Consider the following 27,856-nt stretch of genomic DNA (forward strand, 5'->3'; position numbering starts at 1 on the left):
GCCAGTTATCTAGCAAGTATCTTCTGCCTTTGCCTTATCTGTGGAGGAAAACGCTCTCCCACGGTCAGAAAAAAACAACAATAACAACTCTCCTTCGACAGGGGTTTAAAAGAAGGTTATCTTTGGATGCGTAGATCTGTCTGAGCATGCTGCTTTTATTTCAGAGTTAGGTATCGTTACCGAGTCAACAGGAAGTTCTCCTAACAAAAGAAAGTCGCAAACAGATCTGCAGAAAGTGCTGGCCTAGCATGCTAGCCCTCAAAAGGTCAATGAGATGCTGGTCCACAGCATCATCTGTTAGTGTGCTGTCAGGCTATTTAGTGAGCAGAAAGGTATACATGTATTTAAAGGACTTCTTTTTCTTTTCTTTATTGTAACATGTGTAAAACAAAAATTTTAAAGTATATTAAAGTAACAAATATAGAAAGGGTTTCAGTGTCAGGAATTGGAGGTGAAATAACACATGCCTGTCATTTCTCATGAGATGTAATTTGACTAACAGCTGTCGACCTGTAGGAGGCAGTAATACCTTCACCTTTTACCTGCTGAAAGGACATTAGGTGAAAAAACTAGGGTGTCTCAGATCATGTTAGAGCCTGGATCTGATTCTTCAAGATCAGGTTGAACATAATTATAAGTATATAGTAAAGATAATGCCAGGATATATTGTTTGAAGTAGTTAGTTTTTTTTGTATTATTGTCAGTATGCCTAGATAAATATGACATTAATATATACTGTTATGTGGCTTGAGAGAAAAGTGAGGAATAATGTTTGTGACTGAGGAGAGGAGCAGATTTGAGTAAATACCCTCAAAGACTTCTTACAATTCATTTAGCTGAGGGTGGGAGTAACCAGTGACCTAGGCATAGATCAAAATGTTTGATAAAGCAGGTTGACCCACAATAGCTATGCAACTGCAGAGAGGCTAAAGCCCTGAATGAATACGAACGAACCCCAAATGATTTGTTTAGCTCAGATATTTTAAGAACTGGGCTCTCAGTCTGAGGCTAAGGCTTGATTCTCAGGGCCAAGGCTAAGGGGCAAAAACCAGTAGCATCCCCTTTTCTAGGGGGGTGGGGGGATTTTGTGCATCATTTCCTGAGTTAAGCAGTGCACATTAAAAGTTGAAAATTAATTTCAAACCAATTTTTTTTCTGTTTATTTATATCTGTATGTGTATAAAGATATATCAGGAGCTTACAGTTACATAATTAGATGCCTGAGGTGACAGATTAATTAGTTCACCTAAGCCGGATGTTTGATTATTTGTAGCAATTATCGAAAAATTGGTGTCGTGTCCGTTTTTGATTATGCGTCAAAAATCACGTGCAGATAAGGAATAATCAGTCCGTTTTGAATCAGAAGCGCAGATTTTTGCTGGATAAGTTAGTAAGAGAAGAAAATCAAGTACGCCTCGTCTTGCGGGGGCAGCTGACGAGGGTAGGATGAGGCTCCATATTTCATAACCCATCTTTGTGGCGACGGATGCGACTTGGTGACAGTATCAGCCTTTGGTACGCGTCGCGGAGACGGAGCGGGAGCCGTGTTATCGGCAAGCTGCCTGTCAGCCGCTTTGCCTCGCCGGCGCCGGTAGCAGCGACGAGAGCGTGCAGTTTGTGAAGGTGCCGCCCGCAGCCGCCGCTGCGCCGTAACCCCAGTGCCGACGAGTGTTCGGCGGGCCGACGAGTGTTCGGCGGGCAGCCGCGCGAAGGAAGCCGCCTTGTCTGCCATTTAAATCACTTCAAAAAGCACTCATTTAAAAACTCCGCGATTTGGATTTTCCCCATGAAGGTAGTGACAGACGTTGCTTCATGCCACTAGGCTGAAAAATGCGCTTTCTCATGGGAAATTCTGTTTTCTTGAGTCTGTTCAGCGGTTATAGTTTAACTCTTAAACGTGTTTCAGGGCTTTGTGTGTCTCACAGGATGCTGTGTCTCGCCATGGCCTGTTATATATGTTAAATATAAAGCACATTTATTTCTGTTCTGCAGAAGCTTGCCATATGTGTATGCATATTATTAATTTCTTAAGACTATTTTATATTTCAATATAATTATCCAAAACAAATGTGAATAATAAGCATAGTAAATAAGCCTTAACATTTTTCTGGATGTTTTATTAATGAAGGTGTTGCCAGTGTATTATGGGACAGCTGTCGCCATGGTAAACTACAATACATGCCCCCCTATTTAATTAAGACGATCTTGGTGGGACAATGAACAGGACCATGTGACCTGGGAATAGATTTATTCCACTCTAGCATTTTACTTTACACCCCTCTGTGGTGAAGACTGGTTTTTCTGTAGGCTTTTGAGCTGCATTATCCTGGTTAATCTCTGCGATGTTTACCTGAAGTGTTGCCCGGCAGTAATTATTTTGATGGTATGTGAGAACCTGTCTATTCTAAGCCCGTAGTCAAAAACCACATTGTTATTATGGATCTTTTTAAAGTATTTTGGAAAGTCTTCTCACTTTGTATGTGCCAGTCTAGTGGTGATGAGTAGGACCGCATGGTCCACAGAAGGTCTCACGATTCCAGCTGCCTGACACGGGCAGTGCTGGAGATGGCGCCACCTGGAGTCAGCTTCAGGCAATGTCAACCAGTCACTCATAGTATCAGTTACATTTTTTCATTTCTATGTGATAAATTAGAATTTAAAAAGTTAGTTTGAGGGTTCACACCATCGGTAATATGAGTTCAGTATATAGTGCAGGATGTATTCATAAACAGCTTATCCTGGAAAATTATTTTGAAATACTTTATGTGCAATGTACTATTTCTGGTTTGTTTTTTAAAAATATATATATTGTCACAGTGTTCTATGTCTCAGTTGCTCGAATTATACAGATGAATTGTGATATATATATATATATTTTTTTTTTTTATTGTAACACTGAAATACCTGTTTGGCGATTTAAATAATAAATGCCTAGACCAACAGTCGAACCAAAGTAATACAGTCAATATGAACATGTACATTTGCTGTTTTAGAAACCTGAATCTGTCCACCTTCTGTTGAGGCCCTCAGACTGGCTGCCTTTCTGCTGCTGGCTGACCCTGGTGGTCTGATTCTGTCATGCTTCAGACAGCTGTTTTGCCAGCTTTGGGGCTGTCTGAGTGCAGCAGGTATTAACAGGATTAACAGCGGTACTAAAACAGGAGAAGCAGGCCCCCGTGAGGCTGTCTCACCGGCCCCCAGCTTCTCCCTGCACCACGGCGTCTGGAGCAGACAGCACCCTGCTCACTTAATAACCCTGCAAATGTTCTGCTGCTTCGGGCTATTTTAGAGAACTTCTTATTCATTTTCAAAGCTTTGAAATTTTTGGGAATGAATATTGAAATACAGTTTAGACGGCTTTAAAGAAGACCATTCCCATTTACGCAGCTCTCTCTTCATAAGGGCCTATAAGGTCAAATAAATGTCAGTCAACAACGCCATGCGTTTCTCTAATTTGTTCAAACAGGAAAGTAAATCTAAATGATTTACAGCCTCCTGACATGAATATCAGTACTGACAGCTAGTTTCTGTTATCCGACAGCTGTAGAAGTTAAAAATAACTGTATTGGATCCAAATTAAATGAATCATTTGGCTTCTGAGGTGAGAAAAGCTTTGGCTTGGATTCTCTTGTCATGCTGTAACAGGCTATAGATCACAGCTGTTGTTTTGTTTCATTGTCATTAGGTGAATTCAGTATATATTTACTATATATAGTAAAGTGTACATCCTGCACAGTGCTATTCAGATGAAACTGCTCCTCTCAATTAGTTGCTGTGTGGGTAAAACAGCTGTTGAGGGGTGCTCTGTCCATTCGGTGTCCCAGATCTGCTAATACCAGGCAGGACCTTGCTGGGCCTGGAACCTGTCCCAGGAAACAGAGGGTAAAAGGCAGGATGGGATACTGGTTCATCCATCACATGACAAAAGGCAACATGGGATTCTGGTCCATCACAGGGCACAAGGCAGAATGGGATATTGGTCCATTATAGGGCAAAAGGCAGCATAGGATTCTGGTCTGTCCGTCATGTGGCAAAAGGCAGCATGGGATGCTGGTCTATCCATCACAGGTAATAAGGCAGGGTCAGAAATCCCACTCAGGTGCACAATCTACATCTGCATGACAGTCAAGGTGAGGGGGACCAAATTGCTACTCACTGTGGAAGGTTGTATAGTATAAAAAGATACCAATGCAAAGGCCATCAATGAGAACGTTAGGACATGCGTGTTAGGACATGTGTTAGGACACGAAAGGGTGCTGTGGGACAATGTGACATTGAGAGCGCTCAGTATCTGCCCCTCTGTTCTACGCACACAGCCCCCTGGAGATGTTTGACATCTTCGTTGAAAGACATGGTCTCCTTTCAGCGTTTTCATCGGCATCCACAAGGAAGGCAATGTGGGTCATTTTTGTCTTGCGGTGTCTGTGTATATTCTGGGTGGCTTGTGGCTCAGTGGGTCAGGATACTGTGTTTGTGATCAGAAGGTTGCTGGTTCAAATCCTGTGGCTGGCCAAGTGATGTCATCATTGGGCCCTTGAGCAAGACCCTTAACCCCAATTTCTCTAGAGACTGTCTGACCCCGCTGCCTCATTTGTACTTCTCGTTGGATAATAGCAGCTGGTGAATAAAATATTAATAAATATAAATTCATGTGTTTATGTGAATGTGGTGTGTGTGTGTGTGTGTGTGTGGTCCTGGGTGTGCGGTCATGTGTGTAGTCAAGTATTCTGAGTCGTTTTCCTCCTCTTCTGCTCATGTACTGCCCCAGCGACCTGCTACATTTCCCACAGACAAACAGGACTTTGCCTCTCTGTAAGCTAGTGTTATCTGTACGGCCAGGTCTAACTAGATGGGATTAGCGATTTCTCACAGAGGCCCCAGTGGGATCTTGGCAGACAGAAAAGAGCAGGCAGTGTGCAGCCCTGCAAGACAAGTGATTGGGAGCTCATCTGAAATGTGCACTTTGATGTACAAATCCATGTCTCAGGTGGGAATACCGCTCCGAAGGCAGGAGTCCCTGTTTACACGGCAATGGTTATACATCTATCCTGGAGAGGAGGTCTTAATTCATTGTGAATTCATCAGAACAGAGGGTGAGTTGCTGAGATGTAAAGCTCTGACTGATTTGACGTGAGGTAGCAGCAGGTTGCCACAGACAGACGTGTTTAAACAACAGCAGGAAGCACATACTGTATTAGATAAGTGTATCTTGGAATGTTATTATTTTCAAATCCTCTTTAATTCATTCTTTCATTTATCTTCTATACCACTTGTCCTATGCAGGGTTTGTGGGGTTCAGATCCAATGCTGGAGACGATAGGTGCAAGACAGGGAATAACCCTGGGTGGGGTGCCAACCCAATGCAAGGCATATATTTCACTTTAATATATGTGATTATTTTAAAGTATGAGAGAACATCCTTGTGTTTCTTGAATAATGTACAAAGCTGTGTAAACTCAGTTGTTTGTAAGCTTTATGTAAATCATGCAGCAGTGGCTGTGGGGTGCCTCACACCTGCATGGTGTGTGTGTGTGTGTGTGTGTGGTTGAGGGGGGGAGGGGCTGCATGCTCTCGCTATGCTGTGCTTTTTTACTTCAAGTTTCCTGGTTTCCTTCCATTGTCCAAAGACAAGCAGCCAGGCTACCCGGCGTCTCTAAATTGTTCATAGTGTGTGTGACGTGTATGGGCACTCTGTGAAGGACTGCCGTCCTGTCCATATTGTGTGTGGCATGTATAAGCGCTCTGTGAAGAACTGCCGTCCTGTCCATAGTGTGTGTGACGTGTATGGGCGCTCTGTGAAGGACTGCCATCCTGTCCATAGTGTGTGTGACGTGTATGGGCGCTCTGTGAAGGACTGCCATCCTGTCCATAGTGTGTGTGACGTGTATAAGCGCTCTGTGATGGACTGCCATCCTGTCCATAGTGTGTGTGACGTGTATAAGCGCTCTGTGAAGGACTGCCATCCTGTCCATATTGTGCGTGGCATGTATAAGCGCTCTGTGAAGGACTGCCATCCTGTCCATATTGTGTGTGGCATGTATAAGCGCTCTGTGAAGAACTGCCGTCCTGTCCATAGTGTGTGTGACGTGTATGGGCGCTCTGTGATGGACTGCCGTCCTGTCCATAGTGTGTGTGACGTGTATGGGCGCTCTGTGAAGGACTGCTGTCCTGTCCATATTGTGTGTGGCGAGTATGGGCGCTCTGTGATGGACTGCCATCTTGTCCATAGTGTTCCCCTGCTGTGTGCCTTATGCTGCCTGGAAAAGGATTGGGCCCCAATTACTCTGTATTCAGTCAACAGCTGGAACACGGATGGATGATCTGTGAAGCTATATTATGTCTTTTACATATTTATTGTTTATACCAAATAGGAAATCTTTCAAATTTCTGATGGTCTATTGGATCTGATGTGTATAAGAAGACTGTTTGGGAATAATATGTCTTTATTATTTATAGAGAATAATTAAATACCCTGACATATATATGGCTTACACTGCTAATTATAAAGGTATTGGTAGCTACACCTGAAAAATGTTTGTTCTTGTGTTTGTCTTTTAGCAAAGTACACCAAGCTGACTTAGATCCCCATGGTTTCTTCTCATTGTTGCTTGTCTCCCCCCACTGTAGGGGTATAATGGGACATTCCTAGAATGAGCCTGGCATGGAGTAATCTTGGGAATCTCCATATCATCTTCTAATGAACCTGCTGTAGGTGCCCCAGAGGTTCAAGTCCTTCACTCCTCATTGTGAGAGATGAGTTTCCCATGTTCTCAGCAGAGCTTTGACCTGGCAGTGACAGTCCCTGTGCACCCACACCCACACACAGCCCCACAGCCTTTTGCCTCGGTCTTCTGGAGGGATGTCTTTGTAATAAGATGTACATCATGGTGGTTACAAGGCACTTTCATAAGTGGTTAATAGTTCTGTTTAACTGATGAAGGAGATTTACTGCCCTTTACAGACATGATGAAGTGTAACACCCTGAATATTCAATGTATTGATACCGACAAAAATACTTGGGGTGTTTAGCAAAGATTAATCTTATGGAATTCATAAGGAAAGATCTAGGAAGCTAAATTCTGCAGCTCGCACTTCCTGTCGCCATAGTATTGGGGACGTGTAGGGGTCTGTAAACTGGTGTCTGGTTGGAAACGCAGACAGGATCACGTGTCATGGGGCCGGCCAGGAAACGGGGCCTTTATTTGGGGAAAACAGTGTCCTTTTCAGGGGGATCAGGGTGGGAAAGCAACTTGACTGACATCACACACCAGGGAAATACCAAAAGAAAAATGCCCTTTCAGTGGACTGAAATGAACGCCAAATGGACGGGTTGAGTATGGGATGAGCTAAGGCTTGTCAGGGGATGAAGATTGGATGTCCAGAGTTTAGACTTCTCCAGAGTTACTAGGGGAAAAAATATACTCATCAAAAGAAAGGAGGGACTGGTAGAATTAATTAGCATTCCAGTCCTAGTCACCTGACTTTCACCCTGCCCCAGGGTCTTATTAGAGAGTAGTTGAAAGGTTCTTTTTATGGCATTCTATTGGGGTCTTTTTCGAGAGTGTGATCCTGGTAGGGAGTGGATGGAGAGGTGATTTATTTTGGGTGTAGAGGTCATGATAGAGAATGTCCTCACTTTCTTTTGTGAGTATGCAGAGGTGGACATTTCAGTCCAGACCAAGATTTTGTTTCAACCAACTGATTGAGTACTCAGTGACTTTGACTCTTTATATTCAACTGATTGGTTGAAACAAAATCTTGGTTTGGATTTTTACTTTCTGGACCTGAAATGTCCACCTCTGGGAGTTTGTGTAAAAGTCATGTTCAGGAACTGGGTGGACTTTGGATCTGAGAGGTGAGGGTGTGCCCCTTTGTGTCGAGCATACATTTCCACATCACCAATGTAAGCTATTGATGTCTGGCAATGTGAGGTTAATGAGTCTGCAAATGTGGATGCTGACTGGTTCCAAAGAAGTGTCCAGGATTTTCAGTCGACCATAAGAGTCGTTGAACAAGGACTGTACAGCTGATCACAGTTCTGTCTGGATATGTTTATGTAATTGCTATTATGGGGACTTCATAACTGTTTCCACGAGACAGTGTTGTGCTGCACTTTTGCAAACTGACAGCATGCTGGTTCCCATCTCCCATCACACAGATTTTTCTCTCTGCTTGTAACAAAAAGGTTCCGGCCCAAATTCAGGGAGCTCTGCTCAAACTTGCTTTAACACACCATACCAAGTATTACCTCTATTGTAAGGAGAGACTATTGCCAAACGGGTTTCAGGAGGGAATCTGCTCTTATATTCTTCACTTAACCAAAATTAGACTAATAAAATACACACATACCAAAAAAGAAAAACACTGACAAAGACGCCAACTGTAAACCCTTTGCTAATGCGATCTTTCTGCAGGTATCTGTGAATGAATCCTCATTGACTTGCAAATACAGATGGCTACATACTCTCAGCATTTCTGAAGCAGGATATGGAAGCGTACAACATGTCACGGCTCACAGAAAGGTGCCACGGTTTATTAATTTAGCGAGCGGCGGTTCACAGTCCATGAGGAGGAGACCTCTTCGGGTGTCCGTCATCCTTGGGTGTCAGTTCTCCCTCTGAGTGGCCCTGCACAGCGTAAAACAGGGGCAGCTTCAGTACATGGCTGGCATATTGGATAAACAGCTAGGAAAACGAATGGATGAGATTTTGTTTTTCATGGATCGATCCCATAATATACAGGATGGTTGGCAGCTCCACCATTCCAAGGCTTGGTTAAATGCTGGCCGTGGACTGGTACTGGTCCAGGGGCTGAGGGTTGGGAACCCCTAGCTTAGAGCAAAAAAATAACATAAGATCCTGTTTGCTTTAAATATCACTCACTGCTTTCAAATATTTATGGGTCAGTTGATAGTACTGTAGCCTTACACTTTCAGGGCTGGGTCCTGCAAAGAATATGCAGCTATAGAAAAGACATCGATTTTTCAATATATCCTTCATGTATCTTGTCTAAATTACAAGATAGACATAAATGCTTAATGTCTTTATAGCAAGACATAAAAATGTGAATTAGATTCAGTAAAAACATTCTATCAATGCCAGTGAGTCCATACATGTAGATAAATACCTAAAATGAAAACTTGTTCTTTTGGTGGCAGTTTTTTGTGGTAAAAGCCTTTGGTAAAGAGCCCACAACAGCTAATTTTTAACACCTGGGGAGTATGACTGTACCTGCTGTCCTGCCCACACAAGTTTGGTGTCAGATTTAACATCCAGCTAATTTGGTCAAGTTAAGTGTGTGATTACTGCGTTTGCTGCATGTGGTACTGTTTTCTTATGGTCTTGTTTGATTTCTCTGTTATTGTGTGGAAAGGGGACTGTTTATATCATGTGTTTATGAGAATGTGTACAGATTGATACTTTGTCTAAAACTCTCATTCCTAACATTTCCACAGTGGTGTTGTTCTGTCAACCTCAGAAAAGCGCAGCCTGGTTGGCATTTCATGATTGACAAGTACTCAGTCAGCCTATCCCTTTAAAAAAGTACTCAGTAAGCCTATCCCTTTAAAAAAGTACTCAGTAAGCCTATCCCTTTAAAAGAAACCCTGGAGTTTTATGTAAATTCTCATTTTCCAGTCAGTAAATTAAATCTGACCCCAGGCCCACTATCAAATAAGGAGTTTGCTTATAGCAGCTATTTGTGGGTAACACTGTGCTCTTACATCTCTAGGGTTGTGGATTTGAATCTTGACCCAGCTGTTTTATAGGGATTGTATGTTCTCCATGTGTTTTCATGGGGTTCTGGATCGACTGGCATCCTGTTCCAGGCGTATCCTGCCTTGTGCCCTGTGCTTTCTGGGATACACTCCAGGCTCACTCTGATCCTGTATTGGATAAACAGCTATGGAAAATGAATGGATGAGATTCTCTTTTTCATGTATCATGATATTTTCATGGATCGCAACATTCTTCGATATGGGACGATCCCATAATATACAGGATGAGTGGCAACTCCACCTTCAGCATTCCAAGCCAAGACTTGGTTAAACGCTGGCTGTGGACTGGTACTGGTCCAGGGGCTGAGGGTTGGGGACCCCTAGCTTAGAGCAAATAAATATTAATTCTGAAACATAAGGTCCTGTTTGTTTTAAATGTCACTCACTGCTTTCAAATAAGTATACTTTTAATATATAATCCATCCATCATCCCTACCACATATATAGTACAGGGTCATAGTGGATGCAGAGCCTATTTTGAGATACACATGGCACACCCTAGATGGGAAGCCAACCCATTATGGGACACACACACATGCATTATGGGTAAATTCTCCAAACTGCAGGGAGTATCCATAGGAAACCCATATAAAGACAGGCAGAAGAAGCAAACCCCACAGAATGGGCGAGATTCTGTTTAATATGTAATACAGGCCTCCTGTCCAGGGTGTACCCCACTAGTCGATTGCTATCTACCAATAATGTTACCTCTAAAATGTGAATTCATCTCATATTTCATCTCATTTTATAACGCTGTATGCACACTACATACCACGTGTGTGTGTGTGTGTGTGTGGTCCAGGTATACATTACATTGTGGGGATATTTGGTCCCCACAATATGATAAAAACCTGTTATTTTGATGGTCCCCACGAGGGGAAATTCAATTTTAGAAAAATCTGTGGCTGCAATTAAAAAACTACAAGTGCCAAAACACTTGTATTTTGTTTAGTTACTCATGTTAAAGGTAAAGGCTGGGTAGGGGTTAAGGTTGCCATTGTTGGGATTAGGGTTTTGCCCGTATAAATGGATGGATGGTATCCATGTGTGTGTGTGTGTGTGTGCACGCATGTATATATTTATTTGTTAATTTGTTTATTTCAGCGGCAAAGCAATTTAAAGACTTAACAAATGGCTGTGTTTCCACATAGATAAAAATACCTTGTGCAAAAATAAGCATGAATATTGACATGATTGACACTGAAGTAGAAATGATTCACTTACATTATGTCCCTCATTCTTTGTGGCATATGCTAATTCCAGGAGATTGCAACAGGATCCTGTTTATTGAAGTGTTGCTTGTAATGTCTTATTTATTATACCTAATTATTAAATAACGGTGATGATTGAGCAACTAATGTCACAGCTATTACGTTAGAAAATCCCTGTCGAAGGAGATGGGTTTCTCCCCTGTTTATCTGTTTTGCATACTAGACAGCTACTGACCACTTAAGAAACTTGGCATGGAAATTAAAATTAATGACTTGTTAGATATTTAGCCGGCACCTTATCCAAATTTATGTGCATGTGACAAAGCAGGGTCAGACAGTCCCTTGAGCAGCCGGGGTCCTACTTTAGTGCCCACCAGTGAGATCACTTTGCTGACCATGGGATTTGAACCCACGACCTTCTAACCTACAGAGCGGCACAGCGCCCCAGCTCGTTGTTTAATAGTGCTTCTTTAGCAATAACCCTTCAATCCACAGAAAGACTTCTGAAGGTTGAAAGGCTTTGGATTTTAGGTCCATCTCTTTGATTAGTGAGACATGAGATTGGGCCAGCCTATTTATCTCAACCTCCCAGTTCCACAGCTCTCCACACCTATCACCTTCCCATCGAAGGCATCCATCTTCCCTGTCCTTATCTGCCTTCTCAGTACTGATGTTTTGAGTGTAAGTCTTTCAGGTAAAGTGGTTCGGGTTGCATCATTCGTTTTGTTGCCACGGAATTAGGCGAACTATGGAAAGTCCACAATTTTTGTCCTCCGAAGTGCAAAATACATGGTGTTGTGTTAGAATCTCATGGAAAATCACGAGGGGTCAGTCACTTACTCAAGGTGAAGAAACTTTCTGTAAAACACACCTTACAGCCATCCAGTATAGTCATATATCTGTTGAGCACTAGCATGCCGTATTTGCTAATCAATACTTCATCAGGTTAACTAATTAAGTTAATTAAGTGGGCCGCTGAAATTTAACACGATATTAGTAACATTTTGGTGAACTGAAGAAATTCTCTTTTTTTATTATGTTACTGTTCACTTACATGTACAGACACTCTTCACTTAACGTCCTACCTGTTTACTGAATGCCTGGACTTACGCCCGACTCTCTGACCAGTCAGTATTGTATGCTGTAGTTTGATGCATATGTTTTGTATTGTGGAATAGGGAACCTCCAGTAGCCTGTAAAGCATGGACGTGCGCAAGGTTAAAGTTTTTCTGTGTCTTACACTTTACTTATTTCTTCGAAAGCAATGGCTGCAAGTTTATTTGTTTCATATCTCAGTTAATATGTGCAAGTGACTTATTGTCTATGTGCTGTTTTAGTTCAGTGATGTGCAAAAGAATGCTAACAGGGATTCATTGGAATGCAGTGATGCTAATTTGCAATACATCCCGATATATGATAGCGTATCATTTATTGGTAATTCCGTTGATGATTAACGTTAGCGCTGATCAGCTTGTTGTTTCTTCGCTATGCTAGAAACGACACCTCCTAAGTCTTCTCTCTGTTCTGTTTGTTAGTTTCACTCGTGGATTTTCACCTGTCACATATGGAATAAACATGTGGCGGGAACACTGTGCTGTTTATTACAGAGTACACTACTGAATAAACATTTATAAATATACTAAAAATGTTAGAAAATGACATTGAAACAATATACAAAGATGGTTGACACAAACCCACTACCAATACAGTATGCTTCTAATATTGGTAAGGGGCGGTTTCTCGCTTATCGACCAATTCGCTTAATAACCTAGTTGTAAGTGTCTATATTGTTATGTGAAAGTCTTTTTTTCAATGCCCAGATTATTAGCTATAAACATTTCCATATTACTCTTTATCTAGGAATATATATCATGAACACGCCTTAATACCTTAATACCATAGAATTCCACAGTGTGATCCATCCTGTCACACGCTGCTGAGCAGTTTTGTGTGTGTGAAGCACCCAAACACGCTCCACCCTGATCCACTAAGCCACACAGCCGGAATGCGTGAGCCAGACGACAAGGTCATTTCTTCCCCCGGAGAGAGGCAGACGGTGCTCAGAAGCCGGGGGCTAAAAGGCTGCCTCTCGATTCGCCTCCCGCCCGCTGCACACGGCTCGCTTATGCCGCTCATCACACTGAGCATGTCTGGGAGTTAGCGGGCGCACAAAATAGTTACAGCTAATGCAAAATTGTTCCAGTAACTTTTTTTAGTCTTGTGTAAAGGGCATTTTGTGTATGTTATTGCTATTATTGTTATTAATAAATGAAGATACATATGTCAGTTATATTGAGATAAATTCCTGTCAGGTCCTGCATCATTCAAATGAGCACCTGGTCAATTTGGCAAACAATAGAGCATCAATACCACAAGAACCTGGACAATTCAGCATCAATCCCATCAGAGTCTGGACAATTTAGCATCAACCCTACTAGAGCCTGGATAATTCAGCACCAATCCCACTAGGGCCTGGACCAGGGGTGGTGAACCTGATCAATGGGGAGCCACTGTGGGTGCGTTTTTTTGGGATGACCTCTCAGTCAGCCAATAAAAATGGGTCCCAAGGACTGGAGTTGAAACCACTGCTTTATTATTGGTTGATTGAGAGGTCATCCCAAAAAAACACACCCACAGTGGCTCTCCATGGATCAGGTTCACCACCCCTGGCTGGGACAATTCAGCATCAACCCCATCAGAGTCTGGACAATCTGGAATCAAATCCCACCGGAGCCTCACTAATTCTGCATCAATCCCACCAGTCTGGACAATTCACCATAAATCCCACCAGAGTCTGAACATTTTAGTGCCAATCCCACCAGAGCCTGGACAATTCACTATCATCCCTGAAGATAACAACTCAATATCACTTCCCCTCCCCCGGAGCCCAGACAATTCACTATTCATCATTACTTCCTCTTACCCCTGTAAAATTTCACCTGACCATTACATCGCACAAATGAGGCATTAAGTAAGGAGGTGAATCCGAAGAGAATCAGATTGTGTGAGACTCCGGCAGGCCTGCGAGCTGCCGCGGTCCGGCACGCGGTGCCACGCCTGGCTTCGTCTCCCAAAAGCCCCGACGCGCTACGACGGTCAGGATTCCCGCAGGAAGCCATTGTAGCTTGGTGCTTCTAGGAGAATCTCCCCCTCTATTGTTGGCATGTGAAGGCTTTCACGTTTTATCACTGTACCAGCTTCGAGGGGGTTTTTATATTAAACTTTTGGCCCATTTTTGAGTATGACAGCCGAAATCCTGAAAAGCTGGGGTGGGTTGGGTTGTGGCGGGGGGGGCGGAGGGGGAGGGGATGTAAGGGGGTGGCCTGTAGGGATCTTATGCTCAGCCTGGAGCTGACAGTGGGATTCAGAGATTAACCACTGTCAGTAAACACAAATCAGGAAGCTGGCAAAGGTTAAATCACAAGTCAGCCTCCCCCGATTTTCTTTTAAAAGGAGAAACAGTAAGGAATTGTCTGCCAGCAACCTACACTTTTAATTAAACTATTCCCCTGCGCTGGAATCGTACCAGTTATAAGTAGAGCACATGGCTTTCGTACGCAGTACTGGAGTGTGTAACACCCGCACACCTTACTGGAGCTCCATGTGTGAAGAATCACACGGCTGTTTTGAGCAGCCTCATTGAGTCGTATTTATTTGTCTCTTTTTTGTTTTGCTGGGTGGTCCTAATGATTCCTTATTCAGTTTGAACTCTTTCCTTAGCAACTGTTTCCTTTCAGCCTCAGGTCTTGGTTATGGTGTGGGGTTAGTGTTAGGGTTATATAGCGGTTAGGGTATGGAGTTAGTGTTATCATTAGGGTTAGGGGTTAGTGTTAGGGTTATATAGGGGTTAGGGTACGGAGTTAGTGTTATCATTAGGGTTAGGGGTTAGTGTTAGGGTTATATAGGGGTTAGGGTACGAGTTAGTGTTATCATTAGGGTTAGGGGTTAGTGTTAGGGTTATATAGGGGTTAGGGTTAGGGTTATATAGGGTTAGGGTTAGGGATTAGAGGTGTCAGGGGGTGTGGGTCTCATCTACTAGGTGAGATTTTGTTTGTAACAGACTCCAAAAGCCCTGACACAGCCTAGTGACTTGGCTGCCTTCATCTGTCCTGCTGTTGCTAAAATAACAGCTTTTTAGATTAGTGTTCCTCAGTGGTAATTTTCACTCGTCATGTTGGAAGCAGTGTCCATCCTCACCGAACAGAGCAGAACCTTCTGGGTGGTGGGATGGAGGTGCAGTGGACAGGAGGCCATGCGGGTGCAGCCCAGCGTGTGTCTGACACCACGCGTGATCCCTGAGTCACGGGGTCCGCGCTGGCGGGACAGCCGACCACCAGCTGTCTGGCATGACACATATTTAATGGGGTGACTGGGAGAGGGGGCGTCTGTCAAGTATCCACTGCCTTTTCGCTTGGCGTGATAGACGGCATGGTACAGACAGAACTCTCCCGCCCCCCCCCCATGTGGCTGACCCCCAGCGTGCCGAGGTCACGGAGGCGTCCGTCTCTTAATAACGTCTCACATCAGTTCCCCTCCTCCCCTCCTGCTGTGACTTTCACGGGACTTGACGTTCTTCAGGTTAAATCACATCCTTCCTGAATCACCCCCCCCCCCCACCACCACCGTCCAATTTGATTATGACACGATTAATTAGAGTCTGAGCACCTGCCACATGTAGAGTCTGCCTGAAATGACGAGCTTGCAAACATGATGCCTGCAAATTTCCAATCAATATTCATGATCTACGTGCTTGATTTTTCTAAAAAAATAAATCCACCTGTCTTCCAACCATTTTTTCAATACACGTTCAAGGTAAAAAAAATAATACATACATACATATGCGTGCATAAATAAGTATGGTATTTTTAAAGCACACAACGTTGTGTGAATATAAAGAAGAAACAGAAGAGGCCACTTGATCACAAACGCCCAAGGGGTCCACAGAGTCATCCTGTGCTTCAGTGCCTGTCCTTTTGACCTAAGACCTCATGGATTTGGGGGCTATAGCACGTAGTGTAGACTGAGACACAGATCATCCTCTGATAAGGCACCGCAGACTGAATGTAAAACACCTCCTGTCTGGAACAGCCTTGCGTCTGTGCCCTGTGCGACTGCCCTGTCTTTCTGTGCAGTGCTGAGTCTCGACTTTCAGCCTTCTGTCTGTACCTACTGTCTCTGCTCTATGTGTAGGGCTGGTTTCTGTACTGTGCATCACTGCCCTGTGTCTGTGAGCCAGGTCATGGCCTTGTGTCTGTACCAAGTGTCTGTGCTCTGTGTGTGAAGCTGTGCTCTGTGTGTGAGGCTATACTCTGTGTGTGAGGCTATACTCTGTGTGTGAAGCTGTGCTCTGTGTGTGAGGCTATACCCTGTCAGTGAGGCTAGTGTCTGTGCTCTGTGTGTGACGCTATGCTCTGTGTGTGAGGCTATACTCTGTGTGTGAGGCTATACTCTGTGTGTGAGGCTATGCTCTGTGCTCTGTGTATGAGACTAGTGTCCATGCTCTCTGTGTGAGGCTATACTCTGTGTGTGAGGCTATACTCTGTGTGTGAGGCTATGCTCTGTGCTCTGTGTATGAGACTAGTGTCTGCGATATGTGTGTGAGGCTAGTGTCTGTGCTTTGTGTCTATGAGCCAGGTCAAAGCTTAGTGTCTGTACCAAGTGTCTGTGCTCTGTGTGTATATCTCGTATCTATGTCCTGCATCTGTGCCCGATGTCAGTTTTCAACAGCGAGTACTGCTCAGTGAGGGTGGGGCTGATGAGGGGCCCAGCGGAGGCGGGGTTGGGAGGGGTGGAGGGCATTTGATGTCAAGGCGCCCGTCTCACTCTGCCGTGTCCCTTGGGAGTAAACATGTCGTACTGCAGTCGGGAGGCTCGTCAGTTTGCGCCACAACAACACATAAATTATGAGCCCAATTACCGTTCCCCCGGCAACGGCAACCGAAATGGAAGTCGTTCACACTGGTTCGGGAACCTTTGCGTCCCCCGTAACCCCTGAGTCCGGTAAAGAAATACAGAAGTGCTCCTATATTTCAGCTGGCTTTAACGGCACGAACAGATCTGCCGGCTGATGAAGTATTAACGGTTCTATGCACGCGCGCTTGCGAGATAAACCCAAAAACAGCCCAGGGACAACGTTAGCCTGAGCCAAGGTGAAGCCGTTTAACCGTCAAACAGGAGCAATAGCAATTCCAGAAGCTATTTGAATTCAATTTTCATATTGGCACAAATCGGGGTAGTGAGGTTACTGTGTTTATGAAAGTATAAAAAATTTTATTCATGCAAAACAAGAGCATTGACTGACTGCTGATTTATTAGTTTGTTTTTTCATTTCTCTGTTCAGAAGTATTTTCCTAGGATTCCCTTCTTCATCCCGCTTAAGGGGAGTCAAGTCTTTAGTAGGTTTTTTTTATATCTAAGCATTTTGCTTGTTATCTTTGTGGTCACACTTTTTTATTATGAATTTAAGGTCTCTGTTTTTCCTTAGAACATTTTTTTGTGGATGAAGGGTGACATGTCAGAGACCAGGCACATATCAAAAAGGATGGAGGCAGCGGCACATATTAACCATGTGAACCAATATGGACAGATTAATGCTTTTCTAATTCACGGCATGGACTGTACCAACGCAATATTTTTTCGGGGGACGAATAGGAACTGGCGCAGTTCGGTTAAGTTATGTCATGCACATCACCCTTTGTCACGCCCCGCTCCGTCCGCTCCCGATGTGTGCCACGCCCCCTCATTACCTCGTGTTCTTCCCTGATGGATCTCACCTGTTGTTCGTTTCCCTCGGCTTGTCTAGTGTATTTAGTCCTTGTCAGAGTCAGTCATCCCCAGATCAGTCATTGTGTAGTGTCCGTTGATGTCCGTGCTTGTACGTCTGCCTGCTATTAAACCCCGTTACCCTGACTACCTGGCTACGCTCGCCTGCTTCCTGCCTGCTCAACCCGCGAGCGTGACACCCTTATTTTTCTTTTTTATTATTGTTAGCTTGGCTTAAAATACGGGGTGGCATGGTGGTGCAGTAGCTAGCACTATTGTGTCACACCTATGGGACCAGGGTTGAGTCTCCATCATGGATCCTTTTGTGTGGAGTTTGCATGTTCTCGTTGTCAGGTTTCCTCCGGGTACTCCAGTTTCCCCCCATAGTTTGAACTATGGGGGTTCGTTAGAGTTACCAAATTGCCCATAGGTGCATGTGTGCTGGTGAATGAATGGTGTATGAGTATGTCCTGTGATGGGTTGGTGCCCCATCTTGGGTTGTTCCTTACTTTGCACCCATAGCCTCTGGGATAGGCTCTGGACCTCCTGCAACCCTGAATAGCATATGGGATTTTGGATAATGAATCGATCAAAGTACAAATATAAAATTTGATTAAACAAGCAGTAATGCCCTAGTAGTTCAGGGGATAGCATGCAGAATTTTCATCTTCTCCCCAAGATCTTCCCTTAGTCAAGAAACAATAAATTGGTTTCTTGAATTTCTCCATAATGTGGACTGGTGTGCTATTTTATTTACAAATCTTAAACTCCTATAGATTGTAATTTATCTAGCTATATGTTTAAAATTAGTGTTTTGTGTAAATGTCAAAGTCTGCATCATCTGTCATTTGTTGATGTGTAAACAGCAACCATAATCACTCATCTACCTTGCAAGCAGTAAGGAAACTATTATCAGGTTTCCTTGCATTTATGAACTTGTTTTTTTCCAGTATATTGTTTCATCTTGAAAATCACCTACAAAAAACTCAACTGCTACAGCAACACTGTAACATAAACCATTCAATACTGTGTTGCAAAATGGTAGAGAACATAACAAAGAAACAAGGAGTGTCTGATGGTCTAGTAACTACGGTAACAGAGCACAGTATGATTATTTCAGTACAGACACAGCAGGACTATGGGTGATTGCAGTGTGATTGGTTTGCTTTATTTACAGAAAGAATGGCCTAAGAGTCTATTCATCTTCAAACCGCTTATCCAATAAAGGGTTGTGGAGGTGCCTGGAGCCTATCCCAGACAGCATGGGGCACATGGCAGACATACAATCGCACACTTTGGGCAATTCAGAAATGCCAGTTCGCTTGACTTAATGCCTTTGGACTGTGGGAGGAAACCGGAGTACCCAGAAGAGACTTACACACGCACAACATAAGGAATAGATGCAGACCCCACACACACAGAATCGGGTAGGTTTCAAACCCCTAATGTCCTGGTTTTTCTAGTTTCATTTTATCCACATCTTGAGTAACATCAGAAATGGGCTGTTATAGGTGTAGACCTTTTTCAGGCAATGGTGTTTTGTATCTCACAGGTTTGCAGGGATCCAAACGTGCATCACTATAGTCACATTAGCACTATTGATATTTCCTTGTAAAGATTCAATTTAAATATGTTCTTATGATTTAAATGACAGAAGAAGCTGGTAAGTATAAGGAAGTCATTGAACAGTCTTGCTAGGTCTGTTGATATCTGAAGAGTAGCAGTTTCTCCTCACATCCTGGGAGGGGTGAAGTTTGAAGGAAGCAGGCTTTGGATTAAATGTGACATGATGGGGGTTTATGGGCATCTGAAGAAGCCCTCCACTGCTTGGCATGACATTATTTTAATTTTTTTATTGAGATAATAACAGATAAGATCCGTATAAGGATGTCTACACTGTACCTGAGACAGTTGATATTTGTTTTTATTACTATTAGTTATTCATTAGGGATTTCTTAGATGTAGAGGCTCAGTGATGATGTGCTTTCCTGGGGGAGCTGTGGCCATCTGTGGCCAGCAGACGGGCCCCAGGAGCCCGGGCCCCATGCGGGCTGGAGTATCGGCAGGTTCCCACCCTTGGTTGTTTTCTCTGTCATTAAGGGAAGCACCCAGGCCTTGGGCAGTAATGGGTGGAGACCGGGCATTCCCATCCAAGGTTAGACCAGTGAGAAGACAACCTGATCTTGTGCGTGATGAAGCTGAGCTGAGACCCAACATCTGATATGCCTTCGCTGAAATACAGAAATGGGCAATTCCGCAATGTACAACTCCGTGCTGAAACGTGATCGGGTCTGTGTTTATATTATATTATATTACATTCATATCTGGGTGAAAAGCCGCATCACTGCAGCCTTTGACGGTGTGAAAGCTCGCCCTACAACCGCAATCTGCTGAAGAGACGACGGCCTCTTGATGTCCATGTAAGACATAGGAAAACTTCCCTATGGGTCATGCTGGGGTTTCAGAAGGAAGGGAGGAGCTGCAAAGAAACATTTCTGCTCCAACAAGTTTTTGTGTGCCTTTGATGTTTAATGAGAAGCCATTGAGGAGGTGTCACTGGTCAGGTTCAGATGGGGCCAGGGTGACTGCAGACCTGGAGTACTTATCAACACGGGTTTTCATATTTTTAAATTGCTGCATTGAGTCCAGAGAGCATTTCAAAAGTGCATTTGGCTTTTGAGCCCCAAGAATTCCTAGAAGGTCCTACAGGGAGCTCAGCTCGAGATCCTAGTTCACTGACAGGAAATGATTTAAGGTTGAGCATTTTTCTTCTGTCACACAAGCGCTTTTGTTTCATCTTGTCGAGCTTGGCTCCTTATGAATTTAGTTTATGAAGACCACGGCTCAGCTTGGCCATTTCTGCTGATTCAAAGTGGCAGAACAAAGTCAGTGTTAGCAGTGGAGCCAAAAATAAAGGCTGTTAACATAAACGCGTAGTTAATGTGTGCGACTGTCGTTAGCTTGCGGGTTTAACTCCCCCCGCTCCTGGCAAACTGCTCAGGCCTGCATGAGAAGCACCCAGCCCCCCCCACGTCACATCCACTCCTCTACCCTTCACCTGATGTGACACAGTCATTGTCGGGCTTCTGCACACGTTCAGCCAGGCTTGCTTTGTAGGGGGAAATTAAGGCATCTCAGAGCTGTGCCACCAGAAAGGGATAAATAAAAAAGAATTTATTATTCATTTCTGTTGCATTTTATTTTATTTGTGCACTACTTTTCATAAATGTTTTGGAGCCAAGAGCTCCATCCTTGCATGGCGTAGGTAGGAGCTGTCCATGACTTCACATTGCCACCTACTGGCCAGGCTCTGCGTGTGCACTCGCCTTGCACTGTGCCACCCTTAATTAGTCCATGTCATAAGAAATTATGTGAGTGATGAAGCTGCAAATGCTGAAGGAGTAGAAATGCAGTGTACCAGGTAATATTCATGTTTGCAAAAATAAAACACTCCAGAACAAGCATAAGTTCTGCTTCTTTCTGACATTTGGCAGACAGCTGGTAACTTTCTTGGCACCATCTCTCACACTTTGCTTACTGACCATTCTGTGATGCCCTCGTTGTTCTTGATGAGATACCAGCTAATATTACTTCAGCAAGCCCTCTGTGGCTGGAATTTGCTTTATATTGCATTTAGACCTTCAATCCTCGTTGGATAGGCAGAGGATCCATAGGAATATAAAAGCACTTGTTAAGGTACTGAGGAAAAAGCCATTCCTCAAAAGCGCTTCTGGTGTGACGACACTGACATCACTGTACCAAGCTGCCAGCTAATTGGGCTGGAAAATAATTTATGAAGCATAATTTTATGTTCATATTTGACTATTGGCATAGGAAACATGGTGCTGCAGCCCCTCAGTCAAGACCAGAAGGATGATTTAAGTGAGCCCAGGAAATCATGGTGTCTGGCTTTTTTCCCCACCCTTTAGTAGTTTTTCCAACATGAACTGACTAGCTGTGAAATATGGGAGGAGCCTTTATTACCGTGGATACGAACTGATATGTATAAGCGGCAATAAAAAATGGCCGCTACTTCTCTGAAGAAATGAAGCTTGGATGGTTTCCATTAGCTTACGCCAGGTGATTGACAGCACTTTATATTCCCGCCCACCCTGGCTTTCAAAGTCATACCAATCACTACTTACATAAGGCTCACAGTTAGGGTCCAGCCAATTGTTCTCATGTGCAGCTGACCCTTACATCCTTCCCTGTGGCGTTAGCTTTTTAATTCACTAAAAGTCCCTCCGGAAGAAATTTAAGTGATGCAGACGCTCCCTGTCTGCGCATGTGTGACGGCCTCAGTTCCCTGTGACTCCACGCTGCTCTCAGCTGCGATTCCCTGACCATGAGCAGAACAATCTAGGAGGTCCTTTTGATGCTGTCTCCAAGTTTCTGTGTTTCATTAATAGAGTTTCTATAGAAGAGAGTATCTGATTAAGCCCTACAAACATAATACTGCAGTTATTAGAGATTGAAATATGAAAACAAACAACAAAAAAAAAGACACAGACTTCCTTGTCTTTTTCGTCTGACTTTTGGAAGTGATATTGTGAGAGTTGCTCCAGCTGGGACAGGCCTACGCCACACAGGGGTGGGGGGACAGAATGGGCACTTTATTTGGGGAGGGCAGCGGAGGCAGCCTTAAGGAAACAGACGACCATTTCAGTGTCAGGACAAGGCAGACGTACAGAAAAACAAAACAAACTCCGGCTTGTGTGTCCATTTCCTGTTATGGGGATATAATGTGCCGCTGGTGAAGGAGTGGACCTGTCATCTGAATTTGCCCCACCCTGGGATGTCCATGCCCCGTCTTACTGATAGGCATAGTGATACTTTATTACCTGCTTTATTACTTACTGTTCACTGTTCTTATCAAGAGCAGCTTACTTGGCCAATAGGGCAGGATTAAATTTCCATTAAGCCCTCATTTGATTGGGTGTCGGTGGTATTGTCATGTCTGGGTGAGCCTCGGTCTGAGTAGTGCTGTGGTTCTAGATAGAAGATTATCTCCCTGAGCCTAATGCGGGGTGCTGTGTGCGTCCCAGGGCCCTGGCCGCTGGCTCCCTCTCTCACTACTGGATTTAAGCTCCCCCCCCCAGGATGTTATTGCCTTGCTACACCATTTTGTGCCCCCCCCCCCCCCACACAGTGGCAGATTAGCCTCTTCGCCCTTATTAGCAGGCGATCTGATGTTGAGTGTCATTGGGGGGGGCACCATCTCAAAAGGGAAAGTCAGGTGACTGGGGTCATTTCTCTTAATTCCCCTCATCCGTCCCCTGTCCGGGTACAAATTCATCATGCTCTGTTTGTTCCTCACCCCCAGCAAACTTGGGCAGATGCTGAGTCCATGCTGTACTCACTTCTCTTTGAAACAGCCCTTTTATTTTTCCCGGATCCCGGCCCAGCTCAGTGGTGCCTGAAACGGGAACCCCGTCCTTAATAAACCTCTCATTCCATGTCTTACACCTGGGTCACGTGGTTCTCTTGTAATTCAAATTTGTATTACAGATTATTTCCCGATGAAACTTCCACGCAGAATGTCACAGGCTTTAATGATATACAGTACAAAATCTTTTCGTATAGACAAATACTGTTAGTCGGTATGATGGGTGTTTCATTATGATATTTTTGAGATATCCTCTATCACTGGAAGCCAAGTTTGGGATGTTTAAATAGTAGATAAGACAACATCATCCAAGGTATCCCTGTTAGGATGGAAATCATCCCTTCTTCATGCGTTGACTTTTTTTGTGCTAGAGGTCTTTCATGTGTTAGGTGTGATGAGTGATTTCCCTTCTCTTTCCACAGCTCAAATCGAAATAATTCCTTGCAAGATCTGTGGCGATAAATCATCGGGAATCCATTATGGTGTGATAACATGCGAAGGTTGCAAGGTAAGTCCCGACTCTTTCCTCTTCATGCCAGTGTCGCTGATGTTTTCTCTCGCGACTCACTTCATCTCCTTCTGTCCCTCCGCAGTACTTATACAAAGCGTTTACCGTTTGTTAAACATAATACTTAATTGTACTCATTTTATTGCTTTATTCATATCATCAACTCAATGTTTTGAAGAGGTCTTGTTAAAAAGCACCGATAAATAAAAATTTAGAGATACTGGAATGTTTTCAGACTAATTAGATAACTCTCCCTGCCCTACAATGACGCTTAGCGTGCCAAAGGCACTTGGACAGCTGTGAGGCTTTTCACAGCCTCAGCTTCACACATCTGCAGTGTACAGTATCCAGCCACTATTCTTGGCAGACAAGTTGGATTAGTACTGTAACACTCCAGCCGTGATGCATTCCCCTTTGAAGAGTCATTTCAGAATATTTACTGGAGCCACTTGAGTGTCTCTTTGGCTGTGTGTTTCACCTTTTTTGCTTAGTCTTTCTGGAATCTCCTAATTATTATCTATTTTGAAGTGGCTTCTCCTCTGGGTGCCACAGTGGCTCAGTGGGTAACACAGTTTCGGGGTTTGAACCCTGCATTTGCTCTGTGTGTGTGCATTGCACCAGCTCCCTCCCAGCAACCTGGTTTCTGCTTGCAGTCCAAAGACATGCAGTTAGGCTAAGCGCCGTCACCTGTGTGTGCTCGCATGTGCCCTGCGATGCACTGGCATAATACCCCAGCCTTACACCTTCTGCTCCCTTGGATCGATTCTAGTTCCCCCGTGACCCTTACGAGGATAAGCGCTTGGAAGATGGATGTTTTCCCTATCGCCTTTTGCCCAGATTTGTAGACTGGTTGACCTACTGCTGATCTAGAGCTTCTCTCACTAATTCTCTCTTTATTCCGCTGCTCGTTTTGGGCTACAAAATGATTATGCATATTTTTCACCACCACTTGATCGGCTTTCTGCTGCCTATATTTTCTTAAAAGTTACCCCCACCCTTCAGAGCTCACTTTGAACACTCCGCCCACCCATGAGTCCCAACGCTGGCTGGTGTATTTAAACCAGTGTGTGTAACTTCATGGGGCGGTTGGTTGCCCAGGAGGTTGTCATAGTGAAGCATATATCAAATAAAGATATATTTTTTAGCTTTAATGAATTTCCCCCACGTTGAAGGTTTTTTAAGAGGATGTGCAAATGAAACGTAAAAAGTATCAAGTGCAGAAGAATGTATCAAAAAAAATTTATGTGAAAAAATGGATTGGCTGTTTCCTGTAAGCACGCAATGCACAAGATACACATTCTTCTTGCCTAAGGCCTAAGACATTAACAATAATCACACTATGCACCTCTCCCCAGACCTACTGGAATCTTTCTTCCACAGTATACATGGCATTCATGTGCGTTTATGTGAGCTCAATGTGTATGTCATGGGACACGTGAGCAGAGAGTGACTCACCTTAACAAGCGCTTCTCCTACATCAAGCGATGGCAGACTGAGCGAGCGTGTAGTCGTTCATGGAGGTCTATCTCGAATCTTTCTTTCGCCTGTACTTTCTCCTGACGTCAGGAAAATTGTCGGACAGGGAACCCATGAAGGAGATGGGTGGAGGCAGTGAGGAAACTGGCATTTCTGGCATCAGGCTTACAGGCCTGGGATTGGACCAACCTGAAGCTTTTCAGTAAACCAGCAAAATCTATGCTGAATAGCTCCTAATTACTTCAGGCATAGGAGTATGTAATGATATGCACAAATACACAAAACCATAAATCATGGCTCTACGAGAGAATCGTGTTTGTCACTGGCTGCTGCAGCCCAGATTTCTAATGGTTTTCATCAGGAAAACTTGGCAGCTGTCAACTGTTTTCGTGTAATTAAACAGCCAATGGGCAGCTAATTAAGGCACATGCACATTGAGGGCTGGATATGGGGTCTCCTAATGATGTGCCGCAGTTAATTTGCTAAGTCAAGATGAGCCGTTGCGTCACTTTGTAGATGATCAGTGCTGTCGTGACCTGATCAGCTGACACGAGGCCTGCGTTCTGCCCCCTCCCCAGAAGTAGGAAGCTTACCCAACTGTGTCCCTTGAGATACTGGATCTTGGAGGTGTGCAGTCATTATGTTATTTTATTAGATTTTATTAGTTATTATCCGTTTAAAATTTATTTATTCAAAAATGTGTTATTTTAGTGCCCATTCTCTTAGGGATGTAACAGTACTCAAAATTCACGGTTTGCTACACACCTCACTTTGTATCAGATTGAAAAAAACATCAGCGGTATCAACCATCCCTAAACTCCTCATCCATCCATCCATCTAGCCATCCCCCATTCCCATTTGTTCTAGGTAGGTTTGAGGTTTTCCAGAGCCTTAAGCACCCTAGAGCCTTAGTTTTTCTTTTAGCCTGGTCTGAATTTCCTGGCAAATGCACCTTGAATGTCACCACAGAGACTGGGTCTCCTTGCTCCTGTCGTACACAAGATGTCACCTCCAAAGAATTAGCATGTTGGATGTGCTTCCTGCTACATATCCGAGTTCAGCATAACCGAGCCGACAGACAGTCTTGGCCTTATCAGCTACTCTCTCTGCAGTGGTGTAATTTATTTGGAAACCAAAATGTTCCCAAACTGCTGTTTTAAGTGATGTGGAAGGCAGGGGCACAGCTACTAATTCTGGACCCCCTGACAAAATGTCACCTTGGGTCCCCCGAACCTGCATTCCTACTGTAGAAATGCCGATGCATAATGTTTCCTGAGCATATACATTATTATCTTTGGTATTCAGCCCCCTCCCTGAATATGCCAGCCCATGTCAGGCTTGCCGAATCTGCATCTGTGCATGACACAAGAGCAGAACTGATTTAGATAGCGACCAGGGATTACGTTAGCTTCCTCAAGTTCAAGTTAAATTTGTAATAAACCAGCAGATTTTCAGCTCTTTTTTATGAGGAGATGATGAGTTAGTAAGCAGATTTTAATGTACAGTTATTTGTTGGACTAGCAAGCTAATTTTGCTAACCATAACAAAGCATAGCTTAGCTATGTTAGCTAAAGAATTATAAGAATAGCTACAGAATTGTAAGTAACTGATTCATTTGCATCAATGGAGACAGAATGTGGATAAACACTAACATAAATAAATGGACGTTTCGCTGAAAAACTGAGTGAGCAATTGTCGCCCTCTCTTTTCTCTTTCAACTTTATGTTGATTATTTTTTTCTGATAACCAGATTTTAATTTTCAGTATTTTTCGCATGCACTGGAATTCACACCGACTTCCTCCAATGTAGGCTGACTAACCAATATTAGCTAATTAGTGCATCATGAGGCCAAAGGCAGGGCCGAATAATTTATGCTAAAACAGAGGGAAGTACAGTCTACTGTATGTCCAGTTTGCTTCTTTTTCCCGAAAAACAATGAAACAAATTCAAATATTAATTTTTATTTGTATATAGTAAGTAAAGTATTCTCAAAATTGTAATTAAAATTTTAATTGCCCGTCATTCTGGGGCCCTTAGAATCATCCTATCACCCCCACCCCCCCCCCCCATTGGCACCCCTGGTGAGACGGTCTCTGGCTTCACAACTATGACTGACTGTAACCAGCATTAGCTGTAAGCAACTCATAGCCACAATTAGCATAATATTTTCCGTGTGGAACAGCCACTTGTGAATTTCGGTTCTGCCCGTGCCAAGGAATGTGTTCATTTGTTTCATTCTGTGTACTGAACCGAAAATGATGTGCTGAACTTTATACACCGAATACATGGACCATTACAGCCTTACATTCTCTGCATCTTTGTGATGTTTGAGGTTCCCAGTCTCTATGTGAATGTGTTTTTGAGGTTTTCAGTCACATCATGTGTGAACATGATGTTTGAGGTTCCCCCAGTCCCTTTGTGAATGTGGTGTCTGAAGGATCCAGCCTGTTTGAATGTGGTTTTTGAGGTTCCATGTCTGTTTGAATGCGGATTTTGAGGTTCCCTGTCTGCTTAAATGTGGTTTTTGAGGTTCCCTGTCTGTTTGAATGTGATTTTTGAGGTTCTCTGTCTGTTTGAATGAGGTTTTTGAGGTTCCCTGTCTGTTTGAATGTGTCTTTTGCTTCTCTGTAAATGTGCTGTTTGAAATTCTCGGTCTCAACATGAATGTGGTTTTTGAGTTTCATGGTCTGTATGAGGATGTGGTTCTTGAGGTTTCCAATCCCCATATAATTGTGGT

The 27,856-nt window shown here is 43.7% G+C and overlaps 1 protein-coding gene across 2 annotated transcripts in view; it reads left to right on the forward strand.

The window, feature by feature from the left end:
- The window catches only part of LOC111843552 (nuclear receptor ROR-alpha A-like), a 207,406-nt gene that overhangs the window by 166,209 nt on the left and 13,341 nt on the right, over nucleotides 1-27,856 (forward strand). For both annotated transcript variants that reach the window (XM_072698418.1, XM_072698419.1), the window contains one exon: nucleotides 23,557-23,642. In XM_072698418.1, coding sequence (XP_072554519.1) covers nucleotides 23,557-23,642 — 86 coding nt within the window. The remainder of the gene's footprint in view (nucleotides 1-23,556; nucleotides 23,643-27,856) is intronic.

The sequence above is a fragment of the Paramormyrops kingsleyae genome, chromosome 13 (genome assembly GCF_048594095.1).
Source record: "Paramormyrops kingsleyae isolate MSU_618 chromosome 13, PKINGS_0.4, whole genome shotgun sequence".
Taxonomy (NCBI): Eukaryota; Metazoa; Chordata; class Actinopteri; order Osteoglossiformes; family Mormyridae; genus Paramormyrops; species Paramormyrops kingsleyae.